This window comes from Colobus angolensis, unplaced genomic scaffold (assembly GCF_000951035.1).
Source record: "Colobus angolensis palliatus isolate OR3802 unplaced genomic scaffold, Cang.pa_1.0 Scaffold38, whole genome shotgun sequence".
Classification (NCBI taxonomy): domain Eukaryota; kingdom Metazoa; phylum Chordata; class Mammalia; order Primates; family Cercopithecidae; genus Colobus; species Colobus angolensis.
Window position 1 is genome coordinate 760,751 of NW_012117154.1, and position 11,940 is coordinate 772,690.

At 45.9% G+C, this 11,940-nt stretch overlaps 1 protein-coding gene across 4 annotated transcripts in view; it reads right to left on the bottom strand.

Annotated features, from left to right (window-relative positions):
* The window catches only part of DSCR3 (Down syndrome critical region 3), a 45,531-nt gene that overhangs the window by 5,971 nt on the left and 27,620 nt on the right, over nucleotides 1–11,940 (bottom strand). For 2 of the 4 annotated variants that reach the window (XM_011954001.1, XM_011954002.1), the window contains exons 2-5: nucleotides 10,456–10,599; nucleotides 8,410–8,559; nucleotides 3,217–3,297; nucleotides 2,231–2,305 (exon numbers count right to left, since the gene is read on the bottom strand). In XM_011954001.1, the coding sequence (XP_011809391.1) occupies nucleotides 2,231–2,305; nucleotides 3,217–3,297; nucleotides 8,410–8,559; nucleotides 10,456–10,599 (450 nt within the window). The remainder of the gene's footprint in view (nucleotides 1–2,230; nucleotides 2,306–3,216; nucleotides 3,298–8,409; nucleotides 8,560–10,455; nucleotides 10,600–11,940) is intronic. The other 2 variants (XM_011954005.1, XM_011954004.1) reach the window with 2 other exon arrangements.

Below are 11,940 nucleotides of genomic sequence, written 5' to 3' on the forward strand. Positions count from 1 at the left end.
CGCTGGTCTTGAACTCCTGACCGTAAGTGAGGCTCCTGCTTTGGCCTCCCAGAGTGCTGGGATTACAGACATGAGCTACTGGGCCTGGCCAAGACAGAATTTTAAAAATAACTAAGAGAAGCTATTTGTGTAGAAAAGCAAAAAGCAGTAGCAGTTCACATTAAAATGCTTTTAGGCGACTGATGAAAAAGGACGGCTTTCAACATCCAGCTCAAGATACTGACTAAACAATCATTGTCCCTCTCCACCCACTGACATGATATTAACATAGACAACATAAACCTATACTACTTTGAGTCTGAGCTCCAGCCTTCCTGTAGTTCCTGTAAAGCTATCTTATATCCTTCCAATCTCTTTTCTACTTAAAAAGCAAAACAAAAAGCCACCAGTGACATTTTGTGAATAAGCAATTTTACTTTATTTGCTTTATGTGTTATTTTCTTATTTTCCAACAATAAACATGAATGGTTCTGTCAAAAGAAAAGTTCTTTACGTTTATAAATAAACCTATACCTAGAAAAGCCACAAGGAACGCCCTGTGGGGACCACCCAGTGAAGCGCTTCCGTGGGACAGAAAGTGGACAGACAGTCTGGCTCCCAGGGGTTCGAGGCACCCATCTTCCAGGTGGCAGGGGGCCCGGTGAGAGCGGGTACGCTCAGGGGACGTGTGGTCAGCCTGCCATCAGGCGGGGGCCTGAGAAGGGCAGTAGGCGGGTATCACAGGTGAGCTCGCCAGACCGGGGAAGCTGCCACAGGCTGGCACCACAGCTTCCCGCAAAGGGGATCTCCCACCTGGAAAAGCAGACTCGGGGCAAGGTAGGACAAGTGTCCCGTGTCATTCACGGCCACAGTGCAGACAGCGAGCCTCTGGACTCAGGAGACAAGCTGCCCACAAATACCCCCGCCACGTGCCACACCCAGGGCAGAGCACCTCTGACGAGTGTGTGCTGAGGACCAGGAGAACAAGTTGTCACTGGGGCTAAGGATACAGCCTCTTCAGTAACACCACACACATCAGATCCTCTTTCATAAATGTAAACTGACAACCAAGGATCAATACACATTTAAGGAAAACAAAAGCAAGAAAAAGACACACGCACTCGACAAGCAGAACCAACCCCTGAGAAACAGAATCAATACAGGAAACGGAGATGAAAGGCCCCTGCATCCGTAATGGCAGCAGCAGCTATCCTGAAGAAGAAACGGTGTCCAGAAATGAATCACATTACTGCTGAGGTCAGCGCTTCCACAGACAGGCTGCAGAGGGGTGGGAGGCGGGAGTCTGAGTGGCCCACTGGGGTCGCATGCCCTCAGAACCCGGAGAAGGGAGACGTGCAGAACAGACAGAGAGTGGCCTTTCCTCCCTCACCTGTCTGAAAGGCTCCCCACGACACACGTCCAGCCTCTGAGGGACAAGGCCGATGATCTCCCAGGGCCCAGGCCTCCCAGCTTATAGTTAACTTGATCCTAGTCACCGTGGTCCAGACAGCAGAATAAAGAATTAGAGGAAGGATGAAGAGTTCCATCCAGGAAGAACTACAGGACTTCACTGTCTAGGGGAAATGCATGGCAGTGGACGAGAGGGCAAGATCAGGGAGGCCGGGGCCAGGCAGAGTTTTGAACAGGCCCAAGTTCACCGCGCAGCTCGAGTGACCAGCTGAGGCTCCACTAGGGGCTGCCACTGAGAGCCAGACAGCCCTGTCCTGACGCAGGAGGTGGGAGGACTGGGCCAGCACTGCCCAGGCGTCTGTGTCCTCACTGTACCTGCCCCGGCCGTGAGGCGTCCACCACGGAGGCACTGCGGAATCTTTCAAAAGCAGGTGCTGCCCGGCCTCTGTCAGGTGGGAGTGCTAGGGGAAGAAACTGCAAACTAAACCTCTGTGGAGGATGACAAGACGCCAGGGGGCCGGCGCAGGGACATGGCTGTGTCACGGGCAGCGGGGGATCCTGGGGGCCTGTGACGCAGTACAACTGAAGGAAAACGGTGAAATGAATTGACACATACCCCTCCCTGAGAAACTCTTCAAAAAGCAGTCTTCTTTTAAACTGCTTTTCGGAGCTTAAAAAGGATATCAAATTGAAAATACTGAGTAATTTGGGTACAAATAATCAGGAATCTCTGCTGGCTGTGACGTGATTTCCAAATAAAGACCACCCCGGCAACAGCCAGTCCGTGGGGTCTGGCTGCTGGGAAGATGCCCACAGCATTCGTCTGCGCAGGCCGTCTTACCTCTTTGACGTTCTGCAAGGTTTCAGGTGTAACTGTGAAGTCCACGGGACTGGGAGTAAATTTCCCCTTCTGAGGCTAAAATGAGAGGTGAAACCGAAATCAGTAGGTGAAGGCCAAGAGTTCTGCAGGCCAAACAGCTTGTCCCTTTCCAAAATGAACCAACGGCAGCCTGGCGATGCAGGAAGCACGGGGGACTAAGAGGAGCATGCCTGGGTCCCGGACACAGTTCTGTCAAATTTCCCCATCTCGCTGAAACTCAGTTTCCCCATGTGTAAAATGAGGGGAGGGATGTCTTAATCTCCAACGTGCCTTTCAGATTTGGAATTTTAAAATCAGATCTAAGGAACAGAGCAGTGTTATTGGCAAGTACTTATTTGAAACCTCTCAGCACAGTGACCCTCTAAAGGGCTCTTCACACCTCCCAAATGGTCCCACTTCATAGACAAGGAAAGTGGGGCAGAGAGCTCAGTGACCTGCTCAGCTCAGTGGTAGAGCTGGGAGGCTGAGCATCAGGTTGCTATTAGCCTCTGAGCTATAGAGCTGTCTACCTGAAGAATCATACCTATAAAATAATTATAAATGTTACCAAAACAGCAGTTAACCGTGATCACCTCCACGTTACATAATTTCAGAATCTATCGATACAGCCGAGCTTCATGAGAGCCTGCCTGGCATCTTTTATCCAGGGGCTGGGATGCAAAGGGCCACTCTACCACCCAGAGAGCTGGGGGAGGAAGGGTCCTGCCCGATGTGCTGATGTGGAGTCCCTCTGGCCCGCGGCCTCAGCTGGGGGACTCCGGGCCAAGGACAATGATGCACACGTGATGCTCATGCCACTGACTGCCTCTGACCCAGGAGTCTCTTGTCTTCTGCCAGCACCCATGAAACAGCAAGAGGCTAAATTATTAGCTTATAAATAGGGTAAAATCTTAGGCCCCCCGGGAGATTCCTATCATCAAGCACCAGAGCCCCCGAGTGAAGCTTACAGCGGAGTGCACGATAAATTCACAGGTCTTTGTCAAGTCCTTGGCCAACAGAGACCGCCTCATGTCGCAGCGCAGTGTGTACTAAAGGGAGAGTTGGAGGAAAAAGGTCATTTTAGTGGGATCTGCTTTCATCTCGGAATTATATTCAAAGAGACAAGTCAGTCAACATATTTTAGAGAAATGTTGTACAATCAGTGTCTTATAGAAAATTAACATACATAATAGGATAATGTTCAAAATAAAGGCATTTCTATTTTTAAAATGAACCACTTTAAGGTTATTGTTCAATCTGTTTGCACAGCCGTCCTGCAGTTGGACCCACTGGCAAACAGGTGCACGGTCCCACCCGTAGCAGGAGCAGGCTGGCGGGACAGAAAGGGCAGGGCGCTGAGGAGCAGAGGCTGGACCAGATCCCATTGTCTGCCTTATCGTGCAAGCCCAGACAGATACACAACTAGTCTGAGCTTCGGCTTCCCTTCTGTAGAATGGGCTCTCAATACCCACCCGCAGCGAGACTCCAGTGAGATCATGTGTGACAAGCACTTAGCACAGGGCTGGCAGACAGCAACGCCTGGAACACAGCAGCTACTTTGTAAGTGGGATTAGAAAATCCATGCAGTAAGGACTGCAACCCCGGGATAGTACCCAGCATGTCACAACCCTTCCTTGCTGGGCACCCACTCTGAGTGCAGAGCACTGCCCTGGGCACCAGAGCCAAGCTCAAGGTCACACCTGGTCCTCAGGGAGCTTCTAGTTTACTGAATATGCGGTAACCCACACATCCATCAACCAACTTCCACAGGGTCAACTCATGGCTAATCTTATTTACTGAAACCTCTCTGAGTTCTCTCTCCACCTGCCAACACTCAGATGTAGCCTGCACCTCAAAGAAAAAGTGGGTTGGAAAAAATGTAGCATCGCGCTTGCACACTTGCTTTTTTAATGTGGCAGAGCCGCGTTCCATTTCTCTGCTGTCCCTAGGTTAGTTTTCTGAGCTGGTTGCTACCAAGGTGCCTACTGCAAGGTGGGCTCTATTCCCCCAAGGGGAGCCCACTGCAGAGCTGGTATTGAGCAGGCTTTGAATGGGGACTGTTGCTTCAAATCACTGTCCGTGAGCTGAGAAAATGTTTAAAAATGTAATTCTATAGCAAGATCACTGTTGTAATGCCAGTCTTAAAAAAAAAAATCACATAATCCATGTTTAATAAAGTTAGCTGTGGTTTTAATCATCCAGGAAAAACTTTAGAATTATGCCAAAAATAATTTTCATAACTGGGACTCTATGCATAACTGAATCTTCCAAAAAGCTATATTTGTATGAACAACCTGTCCACATGAAATAAGAAGTTACCATATATTTAAGGTACTACTGGGAGAGTAAAACATTGTTTAAAAGAATCATCCCTTGTCTGCAAGGATCTTTATATAGAATATATATACAACATATATATTATCTTTGTAAGATGGAGTCTCACTCTGTCGCCCAGGCTGAAGTGTGGTGGAGTGATCTCATTTCACTGCAACCTCCACCTCCCGAGTTCAAGCAATTCTCCTGTCTCAGCGTCCTGAGTAGCTGAGATTACAGGCACCCATCACCATGCCTGGCTAATTTTTGTATTTTAGTAGAGACGGGGTTTCACCATGTTGGTCAGGCTGGTCTTGAACTCCTGACCTCAGGTGATCCACATGCCTTGGCCTCCCAAAGTGCTGGGATTACAGGTGTGAGCCACCGCGCCTGGCCTAATTTTTGTATTTTTAGTAGAGACGGGGTTTCACCATGTTGGCCAGGCTGGTCTTGAACTCCTGACCTTAGGTGATCTGCCCACCTCGGCCTCCCAAACTGCTGGGATTACAAGCGTGAGCCACTGTGCCCAGCCCTGTCCACAGTTTTAAAGTAGACCCCTATAAAAGGAATTTGTAACTTTGACTAGGATCTCTATAAATTAGTGCTGAATATACAATTTCAGCAGACATATTTTATGTTATAGTATGAACTCTTGCTAGCACAGTTACAAGAGTAGAACAAGCCTAATAAAACTTGCCTACGATTTAAATTATTGTAAAAAGAAGTAGTAGTTGCACAAAGGACAACTCCGGAAGACTGATGATTGTATGAAGTATCCAATAACAAAGACAAAAATGAACGCAACATGACTGAGAAGAATGTCAAGCCCTTGATCTAAAAAATGACAAGCAAACCAAGCCTCTGGAAGTCAGGAATATAATACTTGCGTTTTATACATATACATATATATGTGTGTGTGTGTGTGTGTATATGTGCACATATATATATATATATATATTTTTTTTTTTCAATTGAAAATTTTTTTTCTTAAGAGATGAGGTATTGCTATGTTGCCCAGGCTGGACTTGAACTTCTGGGCTCAAGTGATTTTCCCACCTCAGTCTCCCAAGTGGCTGGGTTTACAGGTGCATGCCACTTCACCAAGCATGTCTATCTTTTAAATCCTTTATTTTGCTTTATGATTTTTACCATTTTACATTGTTACAACACAATTTAATGTATAAATGAAAACTTTCTTGGCATATAATTTAAGAAAGATGATATTAGGGTTTAGCAACAGAAGTTTCTATCCAAAGAAATGTGCCTATGCTAACCTTTAAAGTAAGCGCAGTACGCAGTGTGGTCCGAGGAGTGCTGGTCTGGACCCGCAGGCTGAGGCTGGCCCGTGTGACCACAGAAGCCGCTGCCCTTTCTGGGCAGCACCTGCTCTACTATAAAACTGTAAGAAAAAGACCTGCCAAATAATGGCATGAATGAATGAATGGATGAAGACAGATTTTAAAAAATCATAATCTTAGTTTTTCTTAAGTTTATTTTCTCAAAATAAGCAAAGACAAATTTCGATATGAATCAAGAATTAATCAATACTTGAGAATTTTTACTAATTCTGATAGGTGTACAAACGTTAACTGTAATTACAGAGATGAATGTCCTTAGTTTTTGGAGATGCGCAATGAGGTATTTTGAGATGAAGTATCAAGAGTCTGAAACTAACTTTAAAATGATTTAGAAAAAAATACAGGTGAACAAAGATGGTAAAATACTATTAAGTGCTGAATGACGATAAGTGTGATAAGCTCATGGGAATCAGAGGTTAAGCTAAGAAATCTCTTCATTGTTAGAAATCTGTGAGATAGTTGGGGAGGTACTGAATTCCAAATTGTAGTACTCTGAGGTTAACCCTCAAATGGTAAAATCTGATGATGAAAAGATGAGGGTAGGGGCAATTATTCCCTTTACTAAGGAACTAACCACCTGTTAACTCTCCTATATATTTTAAGTAGCCTCCAATTTACACACAGCTCTGCAAGAACACAAGCACACAAGTTTTTTGTTTTGTTTTGTTTTGTAGAGACGAGATCTTGCTTTGTTGCCCAGGCTGGTCTTGAACTCCTGAGTTCAAGCAGTCCTCCTGCCGTGGCCTCCCAAAGTGCTGGGATGACAAGCGTGAGCCACTGTGCCTGGCCAGCACACATTTTCTATGTGTATCTGAACATCTGTCTTGGCAATATGTGGAAAAGGATGGGGTCTCCAATTTGACTTTAAACAAATTCACCTGCTTTCGGTAAGTCTTGCTAAACGCAGGAGTTAACAAATATGGTCACTGAAAACGTGATCTTATTCCAGTTTCTAATGAACATATTCTTGTATTTTTAAATAAACCACATTAAAGAACTATCGTGCGGATAAAGCAAGTCGATACTGATTCTGGGTAGATAATAAAAATAATTTTCAAAATGAAATGTTCAAGATATCTTCAGTATTGCCAAAAAGGCATTTTTCATTCAGTTTCTTTCATGGTGGAAAGAGTCCCAACCTAGAAAGCTGATCAGAAGACTCCCGCCCACACGCCAGCAACTGGTATTTGTATGGCTACGTCAGCAGCTTCCTCTGAATCCAGGTACTACAGTCATCACTGTTGCTTCCTTGGGGTTGTCCAAAGCCTTTGGTGCTAACAATAAAGGACTAGGAACACTTTTTTTCTTCACGGAAAGATGTACATCACACTACATGTGTTTCTTCTGAACAGATATCTTAGGCAATTCATAAAACTCACATACAGATGAATCTTTAAACATTCACAGGGGTTTGAGGTGCTTTTATTTTTTTAATTATTTTTTTATTTTTTTTTTGAGACGGAGTCTCGCTCTGTCGCCCAGGCTGGAGTGCAGTGGCCGGATCTCCGCTCACTGCAAGCTCCGCCTCCCGGGTTCACGCCATTCTCCTGCCTCAGCCTCCTGAGTAGCTGGGACTACAGGCGCCCGCCACCTCGCCCGGCTAGTTTTTGTATTTTTTAGTAGAGATGGGGTTTCACCGGGTTAGCCAGGATGGTCTCGATCTCCTGACCTCGTGATCCGCCCGTCTCGGCCTCCCAAAGTGCCGGGATTACAGGCTTGAGCCACCGCACCTGGCCTTTATTTTAAAGGTTCTATTATTTTCAGCAGGAGAATGTATCTACTAAGGCCAAATTATTGACCAAAACTTAATAAATCAAAAAAATTCCTGACTTTCATCCCTGTTGCATATAAGACTGAAGAGTTTTGTCTCATCCAGCAAGGGAAGTGCTGCGAGGCTGCTATCACAAAAGTATCTTTCTTTCTGCCGAATAAAGGAAAGGCTCTCTCACCCCGCGTGGACTCCACACTGCTCCTCAGACAACAATAGCAGACTGTGAAAGACGCCCTTAACCAGCAGAGGTAGACAGGAAGTCATGAACCCACTTCCTCTCATTGACAAGGTTTGTTCAATCAAGAATATCAGCCTATGTCAAAGTAGTAGCCTTTGGGTGTTAAACAAAGAGATACTTATAAGTATAGAATAGACAAGTTAATGCTAGTGCCAGAAAGAAGTTGGGGCATATCTGTTACCAGACAATAAAAGCAACCCTTACAATGTCAATGTGGCCTGAAAAGAGCCCAAAAGAAACAGAGGAAAAAGAAGTTAGAGCACGAGTGCTTTGAGGCTCCCATCAAAAATAACGGCCATACATAAAATGTATTTATCAGAGAAAAATGAGAAATTAACGTAGAACACACATGAGCGGTCTCGGCAATAAACACAGTATTAAATTCTTGGGCCCGTCTACTAACACTGAGTGAAGGAAAGGCCACACCGTTTTTCAGAAGAAAATTTGTGAAGTCAGGCGCGTGGGACTAGGAAGCTCTCACCTGAATGTTGACAAACACGCCATGATACGTCTCATACAGAACTTTGTTACCCTTCGCGTGCAGAGGAAATTCAAACGGGATTTCTGTTTTGCCGCTGGGAAACTTCCCTGGCTTCACCATTTCTATGGTGCTGTTGATAATCTGGATAGGCTGTAAACCAAAATCAGTTCAGTCCATCAGCATGCCCTTGGAGATGTCCTTTCCAATTACGGTGTCTACTAATAACCTTCTGAAAGACACAGCACCCTGACCCGCTGGAGGCTACCATCCTGCTGTCTTGGGCAGCTCTGTGCTGGGTCTGGAGATGAACAGCGACTTGGCTCTGTTTTTTAAGACTCTGGCACAATAATGATTGATTTACAACATGAGACACACAGGTGCTTGATACACATGGGAACTGAACTGATACATCCCTCTCTCCTCCCCAAGTATCTCATTTAACTGTTTTAACAACCCCGATCTTCGGATCAAGAAGCAGACCCAGCACAGTGAGGCTGCCTGGCTAACAGGGCTGACCTGTGAACCCACGGCTCCCCCTCACCCAGCCCCGGGCTCTTCCGGGCAGCACTGCCTCTGCTCCTGACAGCCCACCAGCTTCCTCGGAGCCTTCCTGCTGCAGCCGCGTGGGGAGAGCAGGCCTTTCCTCCAGCCCTGAGGCCTACACAGACCTCCTCAGCTGGGCCTCCAAGGAGAAGCAAGAGGGTACTAATATTTGGAACCTGCCTTCAAGGCAGGTATTCATGCTTTTTAAGCATTTATAGTTTAACATCAGTGGCTCTGAGAAGACCCATGACTTAGGAAGTGAATCTCTTAAGTACTAATGGATTAAAATAAAATTGTAGAAAACACAGGAAGCCCCTAAATCTGAACACTCTGAATGCACCTTTCTCTATCTTCACTCTTCTCCCCGCAAAATTTAAAGAGTTAACATGTCCTTCAGGAAAAGGAAACTGTAAGAATAGAGAAAGAGTTTACATTCTGGAACACAAAACTCTACCCTAAATGACAAAAAGAACAGTTACTTACTCTATTTTCATCTTACCTTAGTGTCCAATCAACAGTAGCATAGACACAGCTAATAAAATAACAGTTTTGATTTTGGAAGGCATGTAACGTAAGCCACAGGCACAGCTTCTGAGACGAGCTGTGATTTTTTTGTTTTTTTTTTTTTTTGGAGATGGAGTTTCTCTCCGATTGCCCCAGCTGGAGTGCAATGGTGCCATCTCAGCTCACTGCAACCTCCGCCTCCTGGGTTCAAGCGATTCTCCTGCGTCAGCCTCCCAAGTAGCTAGGATTACAGGCACACGCCACCATGCCTGGCAAATTTTTTGTATTTTTAGTAGAAATGGTATTTCACCATGTTAGCCAGGCTGGTCTTGAACTCCTGACCTCAGGTGATCTGTCTGCCTCGGCCTTCCAAAGTGCTGGGATTACAGGCATGAGCCACCATGCCTGGCTGTGATCTTTTTAATGGCTGAAATTAATACATTTATAGTTCTCCTAATCCTATTTATCAAATGGGAATATAAGCAGACTTTCAATAACAGGATATACTCAGAAACAAAGTATCTCCATTTTTGCAGGTTGTTAAGTAAATATCAGAAGTATAACTACCACCATCCCTTGCAAAATAACAACAGATAACAATAAAGGCACACAGCAAGTGAAACCCACCAAAAACATGTCTTTTTTAAGAGACACGGTGTGTTGCTCCGTTGCTGAGGCTGGAGTAGAGTGCCGTGATCATAGCTCACTGCAGCCTTGAACTCCTGGGCTCAAGGGATCCTCCCGCCTCAGCCTCCTGAGTAGCTGGGACTACAGGCACGCACCACCACACCCAGCTAATTTTTAAAGTTTTTAGAGAGATGGGGTCTTGCTATATTGCCCAGACTACTCTCAAACTGGGCTCAAGCAATCCTCCCGCCTTGGCCTCCCAAATTACTGGGATTACAGGCCTGAGCCACTGCACCTGGCCCTGAGCCACTGCGCCCAGCCCAACATTTCAATATTAAACTAAAAACTTGCAATCTAAGCATTCTTTCTTACCTTAACAGAATTATAAAAAGCTTCAAACACACCCACACTTTTGGCACTGAGCTGGAGGTTTACAGTTCCTTCCATGGTCAAAGACACTCCCTGATGTTGGACTGAATCCTTACTCGATATGACCACCACGCCGGAGAGCACTTCCTGAGAGAGAAAAGATAGCCACCAATCAAATTAGCATGCTTCCTTCATTCACCTTGTTTATTAGCAAAAGTTAGTCTCCTTCACAATCAATTTGTTTAAAGATCCAGACATTCACTGAGACACCTGGATACCAGGGTGGAGAAGGCCCAGGCCCTGGTAGGGGCCAGGTGCCCACTGATAATGACATGGCAGCCTGGACACACCTGACGGGGAGCACCAGAGTGTGGGGATGAGAAATCTCGTCCTGTCACTGCCTTTCAGACATGTCTTCATTTCTGGTTGGGGAATCTCAACAGATGTCTGAGTTCAAGAGTGCAAAGAGAAGGCCCAGGGCAAATGGTAAGTTCCTGGTAATATCACACATGGGCATGGATGACGTCCCTTCAAAAGGAACACAAGAAAATAAAACCCTGTTCATTAGGCTCTTTCTCAGTAGCACTGACTAAAGTGACAGCACATCTGCAAATGCATGAGTAACTGAACACAATGGTTAGCCTGGTATCCTTTCTGCCCAGTAATGCCTACTGTGGGCGAGATTGGAGGTTACTGGTGTCATCCATGAGGCAGCAGCATGCCACCTTCCAGAAGGACTGCCCTGTCCTTGTAGTTCCTGCTCACACCGGGAGGCATCAGTGCCTCGATTCCCTTGGTTCACACATCGTTGAGAGACTTCACAGCAGATCATCTGTGCGTTTATCTGAAGGTGATTACTGAGTAATAGATTACGGATAGTAACTACATTCGCTATTGGAGAGCAGTTTCTTCCTGTCACCATAGAACTGGACAGTCTCAATTTGTTACAGGGGCTTGAGTGGAAGAGGAAGTTGAGATGATGAAATAGCATCAACCAGAACAGAAAGGCTGAATCCACAATCCACACAGAATAACACATCTCAGGCTGGGCGTGGTGGCTCACGCCTGCAGTCCCGGCACTTTCAGAGGCCAAGGTGGACAGGTTGCTTGAGCCCAGGAGTTTGAGACCAGCCTGGGTAACATAGCGAGACTCCATCTCTACAAATAATAAAAAAAATTAGCTGAGTGTAGTGGTACCCGCCTGTGGTCCCAGCTACTGGGGAGGCTGAGGTGGAAGAATTGCTTGAGCCTGGGGGGTTGAGCCTACAGTGAGCTATGTACGCTACTGCATTCCAGCCTGGGTGACAGAGCAAGACCTTATCTCAAAAATCAACAGTAAAAATAAAAATTGGCCTGCAGATCAAACCATTAAAAAACATCTGTCCTACTGGTGTTTAAATCTGCTTATCTTTTTTTTTTTTGAGATGGAGTCTTGCTCTGTTGCCCAGGCTGGAGTGCAGTGGTGCGATCTCGGCTCACTGCAAGCTC